At 38.7% G+C, this 20,096-nt stretch overlaps 4 protein-coding genes across 4 annotated transcripts; 3 read left to right on the forward strand and 1 right to left on the reverse strand.

Moving 5' to 3' along the window:
- Positions 1-2,610: 2,610 nt before the first annotated feature.
- LOC128740787 (uncharacterized) lies at positions 2,611-3,723 on the forward strand. Its single transcript, XM_053836353.1, has one exon. It carries the CDS (start codon positions 2,611-2,613, stop codon positions 3,721-3,723), a length of 1,113 nt encoding a protein of 370 aa, XP_053692328.1.
- A 3,307-nt stretch (positions 3,724-7,030) lies between these two features.
- Positions 7,031-8,383, forward strand: LOC128743045 (uncharacterized). The gene is made up of 3 exons (XM_053839555.1): positions 7,031-7,112; positions 7,180-7,441; positions 7,496-8,383. The coding sequence occupies exons 2-3, from the start codon at positions 7,262-7,264 to the stop codon at positions 7,940-7,942; spliced, it is 627 nt and encodes a 208-aa protein (XP_053695530.1). The 5' UTR covers positions 7,031-7,112; positions 7,180-7,261; the 3' UTR covers positions 7,943-8,383.
- A 173-nt stretch (positions 8,384-8,556) lies between these two features.
- Positions 8,557-9,612, reverse strand: LOC128743291 (vesicle transport through interaction with t-SNAREs homolog 1A). The gene is made up of 3 exons (XM_053839841.1): positions 9,481-9,612; positions 8,994-9,412; positions 8,557-8,933 (listed from the first exon to the last, which is right to left on the reverse strand). The coding sequence occupies exons 1-3, from the start codon at positions 9,569-9,571 to the stop codon at positions 8,778-8,780; spliced, it is 666 nt and encodes a 221-aa protein (XP_053695816.1). The 5' UTR covers positions 9,572-9,612; the 3' UTR covers positions 8,557-8,777.
- A 1,879-nt stretch (positions 9,613-11,491) lies between these two features.
- LOC128742299 (protein l(2)37Cc) lies at positions 11,492-13,011 on the forward strand. The gene is made up of 3 exons (XM_053838628.1): positions 11,492-11,603; positions 11,771-11,871; positions 11,934-13,011. The coding sequence occupies exons 2-3, from the start codon at positions 11,784-11,786 to the stop codon at positions 12,662-12,664; spliced, it is 819 nt and encodes a 272-aa protein (XP_053694603.1). The 5' UTR covers positions 11,492-11,603; positions 11,771-11,783; the 3' UTR covers positions 12,665-13,011.
- The last annotated feature ends 7,085 nt before the right edge of the window (positions 13,012-20,096 follow it).

Genomic DNA, 20,096 nt, shown 5'->3' on the forward strand with positions numbered 1-20,096 from the left:
CTAGCATTCAGCTGATGAGCGAGAGAGAAATATTGTTGCTTTTCTCATCACTCTTCCGTTGACAGTTTCTTACGAGATTTCGTGTGAGTGTAGAAGAGATACTTTGACTGCGAGCAACCAGAACAGAGCTGCGCGCAACTGTTAGGCGCACAACTAAACCTATACGAAAGAAAAATTTTAGATAATAATCGCAATACCCAGAACGGTCCGTCCACATAAGAAGGGCACCATCATATTAAGTATATTAAGTAGCGGCCAAAATTGCCGAATGTAAAATTTCACATTTTAGCACATACTTAAACGGGCTTTTGTAGTAAATTGTCTATATATTTTTATGATTCGCGAATAAAATTTTGATAGAAAAAAAATATCATGTAGAAATAAGCCGTCAAAGTTGCTCATTTCAAAAGTTTGAAATATAAGTCATTTTTAAAAAGTCAAAAATTAAATAGTTATCGCGAATGTAAATATTATTGTTATTGAGCTTGCTGACGTTTGCCGCACGCACGCATCGACGCGCGATTCGTTGTTGCTGTTGTTAGATTTTACTTTGATTTTGACGTAGGACTACGTCTTACGGCAAGTTTTGAGATAGGGTGTCATTCCAAAAAATCGAAAAATGAGAGCGTCACGAAAAATGAAAGGTTTTGAGCACTAATAGCTCAGCGGTTTTCCGATCGATTTTCAATATTCTTACACCAATCGATCGGAAAATCTTCTAAGAATTGACCCAAATGAAGAAAAGTACGGATTCTTGATGTTGAACTATTGAAAAATTGAAAATAATGAACCTATGTTTTACCAGAATTCTCGCTTCGTGATTGGTTGAAAGATTCTTTACGATGATCTAAACCTATATCAATTTGATATCTGTGCTTGGGAAGTAAGCCAAAACAAGTGACAAAGTTTCCTCATTTCAACAGGATTTCTTAACACCGCGGTTCAACCTAGACCATTTTGATGTCCTTGCTTGGGAAGTACGCCAGAGAGAGTGACAAAGCCCCTTCGTGCCAACAGATTTCTTACGAACGCGATTAAACCTAGTCCAATCTGATGTCTGTGTTAGGGAAGTGTGCCAGTAAAAATGACACAAGTTCGTTATCCCAACAGATCGCAAATTCTTTACTGCGTGTCGATTAAACCTCGGCGAACTTGATATCTGTGTTGGAAAAATGTGCTACAGCTGTAGTGTTCGGTTATAATACGACTCTGTATGAATACGCATGCTTGCCGTTTCATTAGAAGTGTAGTGGAAAGATGTGCTGTTGATAAAATAGGATTGAATTGGTAAAATCCTTTCAACGTGGGAAACCATGGATAATAAAAACAATCTTTAATTTCAGTAAGGTAGCAGAAAAGCAATAGTTTGCGTTCTTGATTTTGTTAAATTGTTTTCAAATGCACAATCTTTTGAGAATTGAACGTATGCAATGTTACTACTTTGATAAATGTTACATACAACGCATGTAGTATGTATATATATTGCATATAGCATGTATACATGAAGAATCGAATGATTACAAGCATGAATACCGTGGACCCCCGTTCGTTTGACCATTTTTAATCTGAACACTTTTTAATTTGAACCCCGTTGGTTTGCACGACGTGCAAATTAAAAATGGTTCAAATGTCATTCTCAACATGACATCATTTGTTTATGCAGACAATGCACATAAACACGATTCGTTTGTACTGACCTAGCGTGTTTAATCGGTTTCACATTTCGTTTTCCTAACGATTAAGAGAGAAATCCGATCGGAAAATGCAATATTCGCACTTGCAACTGCCAACTAAAACAAACCACCAAAACAATAACAAAGAGCAGGGCGGCCAGTTCACACAGGTTTCAGCATATTTCGGGTTACCAGTTGTTCAAATTAAAAAGTAACCCCGTTAGTTTGCATGAGGAATCGTTCAAACGAACGGGGGTCCACTGTACATGCCACTATCACTACAAAGAGACTTACGTAGTCCTGCGTCACCTATATATGCGGTCGTGTCTTGTACACAACCCCTCTGATTTTTACACGTTTGTTTTTGTTTTTCCCAGCCCCGGTAAAAAAACATACGTTTGAGTGAAGTTTTTGTAGCCTTTTACACTGGGCTTAGCAAGCTCTATATATCATTTTGAAACTGATATCTTAGTCTATTAAAATATGGAATGAAAATCAATTTAAACTCGGTGCGCCATAGACTAGTTATTGCGCATTTCTCCCCTCAATAGACTCACAGTCAAATAAATTTGTCACACCAAAATATTCTCACACCGGGTTTTTCATTAGTACAGTACGCCTAGGATAATTATAATTTGTAATCAACAACTTCTTTTTTACTTTGTCGGTGCTTGCAATGCTCAAACATCAATATTAGATATTTTTCGTTATCAAATACCACAAATAATTATGCCAGGTGTGTAAATCAAAAATACCAGTACAAAAAAGCGATTAACAAATCGTTATAAACAAGTTGCGATTAAATTATAAAAATTATCGATTGCATTTATCGGGTGACTTCTGTAATTAGATTTCCCACTTGAAGTGACAGATGTTTGTTTACTTTTGTCAACGTTAATATTCGTTTCACTTTAGATTTCGTGAACTTAGAGAAAAAATGGACAACGAAAATCAGCACGGAGACGACAATGAATCCGTTGGCGACGCAGCGTTTGTCGACTACGATTTAGAGGAACTGGAGGACGAGATCGCGAACTCGGAAAATCTGCCGTCCATAGATATCGAAGTAAATCCGTTAGAATGCAGTGGCGCAAGCAATGAAGCAAACAGTCGCGATGATTTATTCTTTGTTACGTTGCTGGTTTACAAACGGCAATTTAAAGGACAGTCATCTGGAACTTACGTTGCTCGATGGGAACTGTCAGCAGGAAGCAATACTGAGTTTTTGCACAAAGTTTGGAATTTATCTAAAGGACATTTAGCTCGTGAGATACTGTTCGTGCCGAATGTTGATGGGACATCTAGTCCATCATGGAGCTCCAACGAAGTGCCAATTGAAAGCGAATTTCACAAGTTCGTGCTATTCCAATCTGGTCGGCGAAACTACACTCTAGACAAGCTGAGTAATGAAAATAACAATCTTTTGCAGAGCTGGAGGGACAAAGAAATTTCTTTATACTTGCATATTTATTCGCTCTCAATAAGTAGTCGAGCAGTTTGGAATTCAGTCAAGGATGTGTTGATTGATCCAGCCGAAAAGGACAGATCCGGAGCAGCATTGACTCAAGCCGTATTTGAATTATCTGATAATCTTAGATCGACTCACGGTAATCACTTGGAAGGACATGGAATGGCCTGGTCATTCTGGGCAAACAGTATTTTGAATGCTCCCGCTCATCTCAGAGAAACTATGAAAAACTATCCTCCTCAACATTTGTCTCATTTGTTTCGTGCCAAGGAAGGACCTCGAATCAGTGCTATTAAACGAGAATTGAATGTAGCGCACAGTGTGAATAATAGTTTTCATGAGGAAATCACATCCCTTCGACAGGCTTTTGATGTACTAGATACGAGTTTTGAACATCTTCGCGGGACGATGAACATTGTAAAACATCGTTTAGAGGCTTTAGAGATAAGGGACAAGCTCAGTGAAAACCTAATCAATGCAATGGAGTCATCTACAAATGTGCAAGAAGACCAACAAGGCAAAACGTTGAGCATGGAAATCACAGACACTGAAGATGTTGACCATATTGAAACGTTTTATTAACCACTTTTCATAATTCTTTTTGAAATTACGCTTTGTAATGTAATAGTTCAGAAACGCCAGTCACGTTATATGTTATCCTCTACTTGTTTATTATAAACGGTCGAAAAAATATTTAATTGTCTTTTTGAGTAACGTTGATCATTTCCTCGTGAGTTGCAATTGTTGGGTCAAATTTACCGCCAGGAATATAGCCGCATTTTCTAAACAATTTAGCCATATTATATTTAGAGAATGATTGCATTACTTGAGCTATCATAATTTTTAAATCTTCGGTACTATTCTCTTTGTAATACTGTTTCATCCTTCTCTTAACAATTCCAAACATAATTTCAATCGGATTATAGAAAGGCGCATATGCCGGCAGAAAAATTGGGAATACGCCTAATGAACGGAAGTATCCAACGATTTTTTCGTCGCAGTGAATGCGTGCTCCATCCAAAATCCATATTGAATGATAACCGGGGTATGTTTCGACATTACTTCTAAGAGCAAATTGTTTGCAATGTTGGAAAAATACCATTCGAGTGAAAGTACCTTCAGTGTACGAACATTCTAGCAACCCTTGCTGTCCTATCATACATAGGCAAGAGACTCTGGGCTTCCGAATGAATTCTCCTTTGCAAACTAACTTTTTGCCCTTTAAAGAATATCCATGAGAACGCATCATACCCCGGTTATCAAACGAAACTTCGTCTAAAAACACTAAATTAAAATAATCCCAGTTTAAATTGTTCAGTTCGAAGGAAAATCTGTATATATCATCCTGCCGAATTTGAATTGCTCTACGTTCCAAACATTTCCAGGTGAAGCCTTCGCTATGAAGGATTCGACAGACTGATGAAGCAGAAATACTTATTTTGAAGTGTTCTTCGAAAGCAATTCTGGCTTCATTCAAATATAACAGTGGACGGCGTCTATATAAATCCACCAGCCACATCCGTTTTTCGTAATTAAATTTGCGTGCAATTACGTCATGCTGTTTCCGCTCTAAGGTTCCACATCGTTCATATGTTTGAATCCAGTTGGAAATCGTAGTTTTGTGTTTTCCGTATAACAAGGACAGCGTAGCTCGATTGATTCCTAAAAAATAATACCCGTACATCACATGATACATGGTGTTTTCTGAAGCTCGTCGATGTTTCACTGCATCAATTATATCAGCCATTCTATAATATTTATTTATCAAACAAATTTTCATCTACATGAATATTTTTAAATGAATGTTTTCTGTTTATCGACAGCTGTTTAAGGTGACCAATGTTGCCATTATGCCCAATATATCCCAATATATATTTTCTCTTATTACGTGCCAGACAAACAGATAAACAGCTTTTTCAGGATTTCCGCTCCTGGTGCTTCGCCGTAACTGCACTTCATCATATTTCAATCAAAATTTTACATTTACGATGAACGAAAACTTATAAACGCTTCCCGAAAAATACACTTCAGTTGGATCGAATGGCCTTCCGATTGTCTTAATTCTCATTGTAAACATTTATTGGCAACTCTGAAAATAACAGTGATTGCATATCAATGACAACAATGCGTGTGCGAAAATATTCTGACGTTTATGAATAAAAGCCTGAAAGTCTAAGGAGCAATAAAATGGACAATATAATTAAAATGAAATTTTCATAAACTTTAATAAAAAAAAAACTCTTGTCGCCTCTTGTCGCCGCAGTTTCTTACAGTGCGTCTGAAAGCTCGACGCGTGGCTCGACGTATGTTATATCAAAACACGAATTAAAAGTTTGCTACAATTTGACGTTTTCCGAAAAAAATTTTTTTTTTAAATTGTCATATTTTTAGCAAGTCTATAAAATTTCAAGTACTCTCAACAAATTTGATTATCTTTGTTACTAAATTTATTTAGTACCAGAAGAGAGAGTTTCAATGAGAAAATGGGAGAATCCCCGCGAGAAAGATTCTGTTGTCAAACAAATATTTATATCGGAAACATTTAATCATTTTTCCACAAATTACTCTAAATATGAATTCTTATAAGTTTAAATCACTTCTTCTGTAACAAATATGATCTAGAATCAACTTAAAACTAAAAAATAATTTTGGCCAAAAACAAGGCCAAAAATCATAATTTTCCGCCGTCGTGCCGTCGTCTAAAAAGTTCCCGTAAAACGTTTTAGTTTTAGCCTTGGTTTTAGCTTAGGTCCAACCTAGAGTGTCTATATATAGAGTGGCGACAATGTCAAAATTGGAATGATAATTATCTGTCAGTGTCATTCCAAACGAGCAGACGACCAATCCAACGCGTATGCAGGAAAGAGAAAGAAAATACCCATTGTAGAGTGACTATATACAGAGTGGCGACAATGTCAAAATTGGAATGATAATTATCTGTCAGTGTCATTCCAATCGAGCAGACGACCTATCCAACGCGTATGCAGGAAAGAGAAAGAAAAGCCTTGAAAAAACCGCATTGCATACATTTGGGATGACTTGTCGCCACTCTGTATATAGTCACTCTAACCCATTGCATACTTTTGGGATGACATGTCGCCACTGTGTATGTAGTCACTCTAGTCCAACCTACACTCTTAAATGATTCTACCTGTAAATAGGTCGGATTTAGTTAAAGCTAGGTTGAAACTACTCAAAATGCCCTTAAAGTGTACAAACTCAAACTTTGGGTAAAAATTTCAACCAATTTTGGCTACTTGCTACCGATAATTGAATTCTATGACAAATAACGCAATTTTAAGTTCCTACTACCAATTTTTTGGTTGAAAAACTACTCAAAATCTGAGTTTGTACACTTTAAGGGCATTTTGAGTAGTTTCAACCTAACTTTAACTAAATCCGACCAATTTACAGGTAGAATCATTTAAGAGTGTAGGTTAGCTGTAACCTGTAACCAGCTGTAAAAACCGGGAGTGGTGTGGCTGTCAAACTACATATCCACTTTTTCGCGCGTCTAATGACGGCTGGTGGGTACAATTTTCAAAAATGTTTATTTGCTTTTGGCAACTCAGCTTACATCCGCTTGGTAGTTCTACAACAACTATCAAGGGTGGAAATGTCAACTTGATGCGAATGAAGTTGCCAAAGGCATGTTAATATTTGCCGAAGGTTGTACCCACAAGTCTCCATTACGTACACGAAAATGTGGATAAGAAATTCTTCCTGATTCTGGGGATTTTCGACTAAAATGTAACATAAGATGAGGAATCTGGGAGCCTTGCAAAACGCAAGTTTCTTTTTGCGTGTTTTCATCTCGTTTGAGCTATTTTGCCTTTACCGTGTGCGCGAGGAAAAAACAAAACAACGAACTGTCAGATCATGCAATTAATTAAATCAGTGCGAAAGGTGCAAAACAGTACATAAAACTCATAAAACAGTTTTAGACGGTCCCAGACGAAGGAATAAATTAGGTATTGTAGAAAATAGATAGCTTTTTAATCAAAACGAATGCTTTACTTTTCATTTATTTTGTTGCAGCGCTGCAAATACATTTATATTTTTTGGCCGCAGGATTTGATTGACAAGTGCGAACACGGTGGATTTTTCCGGTATTACTCCGATGGCCTCGGTGCGCATTCCCGAGCAGAAAATTATACTTTGCGGTGAATACGGAGTGGGGAAGAGTTCGATATTTCGGCGCTTTGCCACTAATACGTTCGTAACCGCAACCGATAGAAAGTCCACGCTGGGGCTAGACCATTTCGATCGGAATTTCGCCGTAGGAGAGCGGAACGTTAAGGTTTTTGACTGTTATTAAAAACGAACTTATGAAATCAAAAATAACTTTTTGTAGCTTCAACTTTGGGATACCGGTGGCATGGAACGGGTCGCCTCAGTAACCTCTAGCTATTACAAATTTGCGGAAGCCGCCCTGTTGGTGTTTGCGCTCGATAATCCCGCATCGTTCCACTCCTTATCTCAGCATATGCTGGATGTAGTGACATACGCGGAGAATGCCAAGATTTTTCTCGTTGGCAACAAGGTAGATCTAGAGCAAACTGGTGATCCGGAAGTAACTGACGAGGATATGGAATCGTTTTGTGAACAATGCCATAGCCTGATCAGTGCGACTTATAAAACATCATGCAAAACGGGCGACGGGCTAGAAGAAATGTTTCAGGATATTGCGAACACTCTGGTGGAATCGAATCGGTCGCGTTTGGAACTGCAAGCACTAGAGCAACATGGCTTTAAAATCGAACCGCCGGAGGAGATAGGAGAACCGTCTTGTCTTTGCTAGTATTTCGTGCCCTAGACAGGGCACTTTTCATACGTGTATAATCTGCGACGCCGATATTTGATAAGACAGCCGTCCGAGTGAGCATTTGATACCTTTTGAAGACGGAGAATTTTGATTAGATTTGCTTTGCTTGATTTAAAGCAAGCACTTTCCCAATTAAAATATGTAGTTCGACAAATAGAGTGCCATACATTCGTCGGGGTACGAGATGTACTAACGAAAGGCAAGACGTCTAAACTTAAGTCAATGGTTCTGAAACATAACTTTGCATTAATCAATCACAAAAATAATTTATATTGTACCGCTAAATTTTTAATACCAAAACTATGCTTATTGCATGAAAATAAATAGGAATGTAATGAAGCTTCATATATCATAACTACAAATAAAACTCATCTTATCCATTGCTGAGGCAATGTCACTAAAAATATAAATAAATGATAAGTCATTGAAGTAGTTTTTACTTAGTACTGATTATTCGTAGAAAGTTTGCAGGAAAATACAAAATAAATCTAATGCTAAATTGAGTTTCTTTTATCACTAATAAAAGATTTGACGCCTAACAGAGAAATAAAAAAAATATTCACAGGACTTTATAAATAAATGTGTTTATAACTTTGTGGAATGTTTATTTATGTTTGCTATATTAGGATACACGAAAGTGATCTTTACTTATTCATATTTTAAATACGTCTCACACTTTTTTTAAACAGATTATTATACAGTTAAAAACTAAATCTAAAAATACTCAAACAAACAGGGACATAGTATAAACTTTCAGTTTTCATAAAGCTTTAAAAATTTATGCGGAATTTATCTAGCTTTTTAACCGACTCTACTCTGACGAGATGGAAAAGTAGATACTTAGGAATAATACAAGGCAAATTGCAACTACTACCCCGATTAGCACAATCTTGTCTCTAAGCGCTCGAAGTATCATTGAATTGAGTAGTCGCGATGACCGTCCAAGATTGGCATCCGTTTCACGTAGCTGGAAAATTAACGATTTTTCTATTTAAAATTGGCAATTTGAAATAATTGCTCTACTCACCCTTGCCCTGGCATGATTAATCGTTTCGCGTTGATCATTTAAATCCTGTAGCACTTGGGTTCCGATTTGTTCGGTTTCCAACACGACGCGGTATCCATCTTTTAGGTAGTTTCCTGTCCTTTCCAATCGTTCGGTATTGTCCAGCAGTCGACGTTTCTGATCCTCTTGAATGCCAATTTCGTCAAATTCATCCACTGACGAATCGTATCCTGCTGCACCGCGCTGAGCTCGAGTCGTTTTAGCATTGTTGAATTCCTGCTGCAAACGTTTCCATTCTGCTTGGTAGCAGTTGAGTCGAGAGGTATATCCAGCCCGTGATGCTTGTGGAATGTCCCGAATTTCCAAACCTATTTGCTCTAGCAGTTCTTGTGATTCCTCTAGCTGCCGATCGATATCGGCGATGAGTTTGTTGCGTTCACCTGTACAGGAAAATCGAATAGACCGTCAGGTTAACATATTTTTTTCGATTGCAAACCTATATACGAACCTCCAAGAGTCGTACCAATACGGCCAATCTGAGCGGTGATCTCCGCCGTCAGCACGGCATATTGCTGCTCGTAGTTCTGAATTAAATCCATTTTAAAACGAAAATTATGACTTTTCTTCACATAATTCTGCTCTATTTTCGATGACGCAAAATATTTCCATTTTTGACAATAATCATCAATGATTACATACCCATCAGGGTTGAATTTGATTCGCAAATAAAATGGTTACACAGAAAAGAGAAAAACTTCAATTTACCTGAGAGCCTACGCAAAACGGTGAAGGAAGTTTTGTTTAGAAAATATCCCACTTTTTCAAGCCCATGGCAGACAACCATGTTCTCGACGCAACCATCTCGTGTGTGCGAAAATGAGATAGCAATTCAGCACTCCGTTTCACGCAACTGCCAGCAGTCTGATTTGGGCCCGCTGTCAAATTTTGAGCCCCGGACATGCTGTCGCTGACGTTTACTGCAGCTCGATATAGAGATGTCGATGGGGTGCACTTTTTGCACCTTACTGGACACCGCAGTCTAAAAGTGCGACTGGCACAAAAAGTGCTACAATGCGAATGCTGTGAGTGAGAAAGAGAAAGAGTAACAACTGCAATGTTGCTGTTTTGTTTTGTCATATACATTGGCATTAGAGAAAATAATCTGATGGATTAATCCAGGTACAGCTGCAAAGCACAATATTTAAATTATCTCAAGAACTATGTACTGCAAACCCCCGTTGGAATGACGTTCTGTTGAACAATTTTTCAATCTGAACCCCGGTAATACGAATGAGTGCACATTTAAAATAATCAAGCGTCATACACAATATAGACTGTTAAGTTGACCGGGCAAATTGAAAAAAAGCAAAAAACAAAACGTAATACGTGTCCAGCAAGAGCTTAACAACTTTGGCAGTATGGCTCATATAGTCATGAAGCTGTAGTCGGAATTGGTAAACAAATTTCATATCTTCTACAATCCAGACGGTACAATTTGTGCACATTTGATTCGTTTTCAAAACGTTTGTTTTTCTTAAACCTGAACAACAAATTTATATAAATTTTGGCTTTAGTATTCAAAAGGTCGCATAACACATGCAAAAGGGTATACAGTATCCCCCCGCTAATCCGACACCCAATAATCCGACGACTCGATAGTCCGGATCTCGCTAATCCGGAAAATTCCGAATTAAAACGTATTGTACTTGACTTCTTTCAATCGAACCCTACCTTCGTTTGGCGTCTCCGTTAAAATCAGAATGGCACTGCTTCTAACTACGTTCACTTTTGCCATGGCTATAATATTTTCATTGCTATTCTCAATAGACTGATGTGCTTGCGCTTATTTCGACACTAAGTAAGAATTTTAAAGTATTTTGTTGACGAAATTGAGTATTACCGAGTATAAAACATAGTTATTGCGTACTTACGACAAATATTTTCAAAAATTTCCGGAGTTGTATAAGTATGGATGTAAACAAAACCACATTTCAAACTCACGCTGACGTCAGTTTGACTGTCGGATTATCGAGTCAAAATTCGCTAATCCGGCTATAAATTTGTCGGATTAGCGGGGCGGTACTGTATTGATAATTTATTTGAATAATATGCTAAATCGTAAAAGAAAGCAAAATTCGAGGTGGATTTTACATAATTTACACGATATTGTAAATGAATGTGCTGATATTTTTCTCTTTTTCTCAAGTTGCCAATTTGCCCGTTTAGCTTAGAGTGACTATATACAGAGTGGCGACAATGTCAAAATTGGAATGATAATTATCTGTCAGTGTCATTCCAATCGAGCAGACGACCTATCCAACGCGTATGCAGGAAAGAGAAAGAAAAACCTTGGAAAAGCCGCATTGCATACATTTGGGATGACTTGTCGCCACTCTGTATATAGTCACTCTAGTTTAGCTTTACTTTGAAAATTTTCCGGGTGTGCAACCAACCCTGATTCATTCTGTCAGATGAAACTTTCATGCTTTTATCATAATAAAAAAAATCCTGTCACTGCTGTTGGTTGTTCGTGAATTCACGTTTCATTGTTACGCAAATTTCGTAAAGCCGGCCGCGTATTTGTTAAAATAACTACTGTTTTTTCCCATCTCGAATGATATATATCAACAGGTAAGGTTGTCATTAATGTAGAAGTATTTCAATTTAAAATGCAAACAGAATCACTGAAAGTTTCGCTTACTTCGGAAAACCTAACCTCTTCAACCATTGAATTTACTGATGAAATATTTGTGTGTTCAGTCGAAATTAATTTAAATGTTCACTATTCACGTTTTCAGCAATTAAAAAAAGATGGCTACACAATTTCTGAACAGAATCGGTCAGATTGGATTGGGTGTTGCGGTCGTTGGAGGTGTGGTGAATTCAGCGTTATATAATGGTCTGCTGCTCTACTGATATCTCTTTACCAGTTAAATCACATCTTGTTATTTTTTATTGTAGTGGATGGTGGTCACCGGGCAGTGATATTCGATCGATTCACTGGTGTCAAGCAGCAGGTCTCCGGAGAAGGTACACACTTTTTTGTGCCATGGGTGCAACGACCAATTATCTTCGATATTCGATCCCAACCAAGAAATGTTCCAGTTGTGACCGGCAGTAAGGACCTTCAAAACGTAAACATCACATTGCGTATTTTGTTCCGCCCGGTACCGGATCAATTGCCAAAGATTTATACCATTCTGGGTCAAGATTACGACGAACGAGTATTGCCTTCAATTACCACGGAAGTGTTGAAAGCGGTCGTAGCTCAGTTCGATGCCGGCGAGTTGATCACGCAGCGAGAAATGGTTTCGCAGAAGGTTTCGGACGATCTCACCGAACGTGCTGCACAGTTCGGCGTTATTCTAGACGACATTTCCATTACTCATTTGACCTTCGGCAAGGAGTTTACCCAAGCGGTAGAAATGAAACAGGTTGCCCAGCAGGAAGCAGAAAAGGCCCGTTTCATGGTCGAGAAGGCCGAACAGATGAAGAAAGCCGCTATCGTGTCGGCAGAGGGAGACGCCGAAGCAGCGGCTTTATTGGCCAAATCTTTTGGCGAGAGCGGTGACGGTTTGGTTGAGCTGCGAAGAATCGAAGCTGCAGAGGATATCGCCTATCAGATGAGCCGATCGCGAGGTGTTGCCTATTTGCCAGCCGGACAAACGACTCTGCTTAATTTGCCCCAGTAATACAGTGATGTCGGGGGGGAACCAGATGGAAAGCATTTCAGTTTTTGAATAGTTTAAATGATTTAAGATCTATTTTGTAATGGTTACTAAGAAACAGTTTTACTTATATGGGAGTCTGGCAAACGGTATTCGCTTAGAAAGCCAATTAAACCCGTCTGAAAGCTGTGCTTTGGTTTCCGAGTAGCTTCTACGATAAAAATTAAATATGCATTTGTTGCTAACATTTTTGGCTGCTTTTGCAAAATCAGATAAAGTGGAAGATACTAAAAATAAAATTGATTTTATTCTTCCATATTTTTTTTCTATTCCAGTGTAATAAAACCTGTATCAATAAACGGTTATGTGAAAAACTATACTGTGTTTAATTAATAACAATTATATTCATTGTTTCTTATAGGGTTTTCAATGAAAACTGATATATTATGTTAAAATTTCTTTTATTGCAAGTTTCTTTCAAATATAAAGGGTTTAATCCGTTATAAGGCAGTGCCAACTATGCCAACGAAAAATATTTGTTATAGAAGCAAAACAAATATTTTTCGTTTGTGGCAATATAGTTGCTACTGCCTTATAAAGGGTTAAGCATTGTTGGGTGGTTTACCCAATGACAATCCAGAAAATTTAATCAAGTATTTAGTGTAACGCATTTAATTATATTACGCATTCATATTTATTCTGTATTCTTTTAAATATTTTTTCAAGAGAAAAGCGAACCTGATGGGGTTTCAAAATACCCTTCAGAAATTTCACAGCAAAATAAGCGAAGAGCTAAAAACGGCGAACGGGAAGAACAAAGGAAAAAAGAAAAAAACATTGCGCTGTACAATGACAGCTGAGCTGACAGCCGTCATCAGAAATCGACAAAAATCTTTGCTTTACGATTGAATTGAAAATGGCCGCGTCAAGTGCGAGTGTTGGTGTTATTATTTTGGTGTTTATTTTGCTGTATTCCGATGCTTCGACTTCGATTGAAACAGGTACGTAAACTATTATCAATGTTCCGGTAAAATCCGTATTTCTCTGTAAAATACCGGCGTCCGAAGGGTTCTAACACTGGGGATTTGCTCCAAGAGTTTTGCGTGCGACAGGCTGGCGCTCCAATCAAATTCCATTCAATTCAGTGCTGGAATCGTGTGGGAGAGAGCGAGAACGCAAGCGTTTGTTATGATTTTCGAGATACGATCGGAAGTGGAATGTTTGTTGTATCAAAGCCAGAAATCGAGATAAGCCTGATACGGGAACTGAAAAAAGCATCTTTTAGAACAACCGATTAATTTTCACTGTGGTTTGAAAAATAATAATTCATAATCAAAATTATTTTGATGATTTTCAACACTGCTGTTATTTGTTCTGTCTCAGTCACTCGCATTCCAGCGGAAACGAATTTAACTTTTGGTATTTAATTATGTACTGCTGTAAAATCTTTATTTTTTTTTACAATACAATAAACTTCTTTTTTCATCGCTTTTATCACATTCATGGGTGTGCATTCCCTACCCTTACCCTACCCTTATAGTTCGTAATCTAACCAAAGTAATGACACTATGATAATTCGTGAATGCAATGGCTAGGAAAATGGCAGCAATATCGGGAACATTTATGCAATCTGCCTCATGAACCACATATTTATCGACTTGACATACGCAGTCAATAATTGAGACCAGTTATGACAGATGATATACGGTTTTCCGGACAAACTGACGCCACTGACCAATGCAATGTTGGATTGAAAGAGTTTCATGTGCATCCCGATGGTAAACGTGGTAAAGGTTGGGACAAGGTAACGTCTTATTATACATGCTATTTAACGTCACCCTTGAAAGGTGTTTCGACGAGGGGGCTTAGAAAGGAAGAGGAGCCAACTCCTAGCATTCGCAGACAACTTCGACATTAGAATTAGCAAATTGCGGATGATAGAAGCTATATGGCCATAAATCTGTATTAGACTACTAGTTCCTTATGGACTTAAAACCGTAACGCTATTCATGGCGAACATGCATGCCTTGGCTGTGGTCGAGCGGAACCTGCTGCGGACAATTTTTGGTTTAAACTGCAAACGAGGAGCGACGGAAGCGGATGAATCACTAGCTACAGGCACTGCTTTGGAGAAATTCCTTCGTAAACCTAGCGAAAATCAGGAGGCTACAGTGGATCAGACACGTACTAGTGCCGGGCAATAGTGCGGTTACAACCGATTATGTCAACAACCCTATCTGCACCAGGAACGACGCGCCCAACGTGTGAAATAGCTCGACCAGGATAAAGGGGCTTTACGAACGTTTGAGAAGCCTGGAAAATTGGTGGCCAGTGACCCAAGATTCTTCTTGGGACCCAGTATTCTTGTGGTTCTGTTTCAAAAAGCGCTTAGCTCATCTCTTGTCTCTCTTGATAATTCGTTAATGAACTTTTAACAATAACTATGTTTCTTTGTTCCACTGGCAGGTGGAACAAACCAGCTCAAAACCAGCTGTAAAAGCACAGCACAATTGCGGGGTTAGTGCTACGATTCAACACTCTAACGACTCTAACAGCTTCTACCTATCAAGATTCGAACATGCGGTGTCTGATTTGTTAGACCAGTGTCGTACCTCGATGCTAAATGAGTGGCTAAATGAGTGGTCTCGTCGCCCTATGAACATCGGGATTTGTCCAAAAATTTAATATTAAACATTGAATGCGGCCAATTTAGCGAAAATAGGATGCCCAGGGACGCCGGAAAGTATTCAAAAGAGTATCACGATGAAAAGAGAATTGTTTAAGAACGTATTATTTTGCACTTTTTCATTGTATACGATATTCGTAGCGATTCTATGAAGCATGAATGTATATGGTTCATTAGTTATAGACAAATTGAACCATTCGCTTCTCTGTTTTCTACTGATAAAATCGCTTGCCGTTGCTCGGTGTACAAACATATTCAATCTGCGAATTTTCCAACTTCTGCAAATGAGAGTTCAAGTGCTATGAAAATGGAAATCAATGGGAAAACTACACTACAAAAAGAAATTGGAAATTTGGAATGCCGTAATTGGGCTACGGAGGTCGTTGTAGTGACAGCGCTACCAAGTCGTGGGAATGTTTGTAAAATCAGGTCAATCAGGCTACTCATATAGTTAAATGCACTGGTTAGGCTCACCAGGGATGCCTATAATTAGAGATAGTACTGGTAGCATTAAAGTGAAAACTGAACACAGGAACGCATAAAAAATTAATAACGCTCACTCAATAGCAATTATAGCGAAATCGCTCATAAAAGTACTATTTTAGCTGGAATCCTTTCGGAATCTTTGGCGTGATTTTTCATAATTTACCAAGTAATACATGCTCCGGAACGGTTCAGTATAAAATAACACTTTCATGAGCGATTGTATACTTCTGAAAATAATAATTTTTCTTCCAATCACCAGGTGTAAGCTCAGAAATGATACACGTCGTTTTTGTGTATATGAAACAAGCATCGAAATCCTTTCTTTCGTGAAGAATGCAATGTACCAATAGAAAGCAAACTAATAGTCCTTGACAAACGAAAGCCCTCTTGATGTCTCTAGATATTTGGATAATTAGTTTGTTTGTGGCATTTTAATAATCACTTTTCACTAGTTATTACGATTTACTAGCGCTGCCTCAAACAGTTGTGCAGACAGTTGTGGGTAACTTCTAAGTTTTGTTACAAATATTAGGGCGATGCGCTTATTTTACACAGTGCGTACGTTATTTTGGTTCGATTTGATTCATTGGACCGTAAATATCCAAAATAGAGTACGCGTATTGCATAGTCCAATAAATAGATGGTTCAGCCTAGAAAGTTAGCCATGAAAACCGCCAAAGGTGTGTCAGGAACTTAAAATCACTATAAGTGAATAAAAAATGTCTTTTAAGAGAATTACCCGAGTTGCGCTAAATAATTTCTTAAATAATTTCTGTGAGAAAACAAAGATTTTAATTTTAGTTGAAAATTTTTAAGAGCATAACCAACATCAATAGTTTGAGTAGAATGCGGCATGCGTGTTAACAGCAATAAGTGTAAGGTAATATCATACAGTCGCCGTAACACCGTTTTTCTTCATCAATACAGCATGGGACCGGATTGTCTGGAACGTGTTAACTCTATTCTCGACCTAGGCGTTACTATTGACTCTAAATTGAGGTTCGACGAGCATATAAGTAGAGTCACTGCTAAAGCATACACCGTGCTTGGTTTTATGCGACGCCATGCGTCTGGATTCACTGACGTTTATTGCCTCAAGACGCTATATTGCTCTCTCGTACGCAGCATTTTGGAGTATGCTTCCCCGGTTTGGGCTCCTGCACACGTAACACAGATCCTTGCGATTGAGCGAATTCAGAAAAAATTTTTGCGATTCGCCTTGCGTCAGCTACCGTGGAATGATCCAGTCAATCTTCCCAGTTACATAGACCGTTGTCAACTGATTAGCCTGGATACACTCGCAGTCCGGCGCGTCAAACAGCAGCGTCTATTTATATTCGACCTAATAACAGGCAATGTGGATTGCCCGGAACTCCTGTACCAGATACCGTGGAATGTACCTCCTCGTCGGCTTCGGAATCCACCGTTATTGGCCATCCAATTCCACAGAACAAATTATGGTGCGAATAATTGTTTTAATGTCTGCTTGCGTTCCTTCAACGATGTTTGTAATGTGTTCGATTTTACTCTGTCTAGAAATGTGTTTAGTAGTAGAATCCGAGGCTTAAATTAGTTATTAAGTAAACAATCTGTACGACGTAGTCGAAGATGGTGAAATAAAAAAATAAAAAAAAATAAAAAATAAAGAACTAGATGATTGCCGAGTATCTTGCTTACGGTATTTGTAAATTTACATTTTTACAAGTAAAAATATGTATGTTTCACGGGTTCAGTCATTCAGGCCCCTCTCCCGCAGTAAGACATTTTTATTGGGCACTATCAAAGCTACATTAAGCAAGATATTGAAAGTGTACAAAGTATTGTAGATTCCCTTGAAATTCATGATCTACATTTGCTGTTTGGTGATTATAACCAGCCGAATCTTGTTTGGAGAAAAGCTGATAATGGTTATTTTTTTGCACAACCAACTAGATCACATCCAACAATTACAGTGGAATTACCTCCTTGAGCATTGGTTTTAAACTGCTTGAGATTCTTGTGAGCAAGCAATTAATGTATGCAAATAAGCGACACATTTCCTGTGATCAGCATGAATTCTATCCTGGGCGATCTACTATCAGTAATCAAGTGGAATGTACATCATACTGCATACGAAACCTTAAAAATGGTTTTCAAATCGACGCAGGCCGCCTTCGAATTCTATAAACTGGTTATAACCATACCTGGTTAATCGTCGCCTTTCAGCAAAACTAGGTGATTTCTCCGCTAGTGAGTTTTGTAACCATTCTAGTGTGCCACAAGGAAGCAACCTCGAATCGCTATTGTTTTCCTTTGTTTTTAACGACGTTTGTGCTTTACTACCACAAGGATCCAGATTACTGTACGCTGACGATCTTAAAAGGCTTGTGCCGGTCAAAACTATCGCAGACTGCTGTGAACGGCAAAAGCTACTCGACATTTTTGCGGACTGGTGTCAAAAGAATGAGCTGTCCATCAGCGTGCGCAACTGCTCGGTCATCCATTTTAGTCCGGAGAAAGAACCTATTATATGGAACTTCCGCATCAGCAACGAAGCTTTGGAACGTGTATATATAATCAAAGACTTGAGAGTACTTCTTATATGAGCCTCTGCCTCTGACTTCGGAGTATTTCTAGTACGAGCCTCTATTTTCGGAAATACTACTCATATGTAATCTCTAAAGCCAATCAAAATTTGAGCTTTATATTTAGGGTCTCCAAAAAATTTAGAGATCCATATTGCTTACGTGCCCTGTACTTCTCTATTGTGCGTTCTATCTTAGAGTATGCTGCTGTAGTTTAGAGCCCTTTTTTTCCTGTATGGACTCATCACTGCGACCAGTATGGTTAGATCTATTGTGATATCGCCCGGGTGTTTGTTGTATAACCCGCACTGCATTTATTTTGGCTATAGTCGCTATTGAGTGAGCGATATGCTTATTGAATTTTATGCGTGCTTGTGTGTAATTTGAGTACCCTTCCTTCAATGCTTTTTCTCTACTTTACCCACTTCGTTCCACATGACAGCGCTGTCCCCAATTATAGCCATCCCTGGAACAGCTAACTAGTGCATTGAACTATAAGGGCCTCATTTTTGCACTGTCAATAGGCCATAACGGGATAACATAGAATTTAGCACGAAGGAAGGGTGGTGGTGCTGGTGAGGGGCCTGGGAATAAACCCATGCTAAAGTCACTTTGCCATCGAATGGCCTGATTCTACTAAGTAAGATTCGAACCCATGACCATTCGCTTGTCAAAGCAGACTCGGTAACCTTGCGGCTACAGAGCCCCCCATTAGAGCCCTTACACAGGAATTTGGTCCTCCAGGTTGGAAGCAGTCAGGGCTTCGACCGATCCTTTTTTTCTACCGCAGTCACACCAACACGCATTCAAGTTCACACCGTCCGTTTAGAGGTGGAATACGAATGCTATGCATAACACAACTGGCATTTTGCTCAGTCAAACGCCGACTGCACGCTGCAGAACGAACGGCTTCCAAAACTTTTTGACATTTTCGTTTCGATCAAGTTGCCTTTACCGTTTGGAGCAGCGAATGACTGCAAAACAGTCAAATGACTGGCAATCACCACGCTACGAAAAGCAACCGCACAATCGTATGATTCAATACTACAAAAAAACAACCACTACATGTGCATGGAAGAAGTCGGTCGGACTCCGTCCAATACAAACGAATATATTGCTTGCGTCGGACCGACGTCTGGGTGACAAATTTTAATGTGAGCAGCCGATTTGGAGACAAAAAGAGAAACGAAAAAATACGTCACCGTATGCTTCCAGTCAGTTTGCAGTTTATATTCTCAAAGCGCAAAGCAAAACGGGAGATCGACTGTTTGCTTTTGCTGAGATGCCGCATGAATTGTACGACGGCAGCAGCGCAAGCGGCAGATTGACTGGATTAAAAAAAACGGTCAAATGATCGTTCAAAAATCGGAGTTTGAATGCGGAAAGTTCGCATTCACGGCAGTCACATTCAACTTGCGATCCCTTTTTAAGCCCTGGAAGCAGTACAAGCCAAATTCTTACGGTATGCTTTGAGATTTTTACACTGGTGAGATCCTTTAGTGCTTCCGCCGTATCAAGACCGCTGCAACCTACTCAACATTGAAATCCCCGAAAATAGGAGAAAAATTGAATGAGTTCTGTTCATCAGGAAAGTGTTAGTGGGCGAATTTGACTCTCCAAACATCCTCGCTCAAGTCAATTTCAATGCCACTCCACGTGTACTTCGAGACATACAATTTCTACGCCTGCAATTCGATGAACTGAGTACGACCAAAATGAG

This window comes from Sabethes cyaneus, chromosome 3, assembly GCF_943734655.1.
Source record: "Sabethes cyaneus chromosome 3, idSabCyanKW18_F2, whole genome shotgun sequence".
Classification (NCBI taxonomy): Eukaryota; Metazoa; Arthropoda; class Insecta; order Diptera; family Culicidae; genus Sabethes; species Sabethes cyaneus.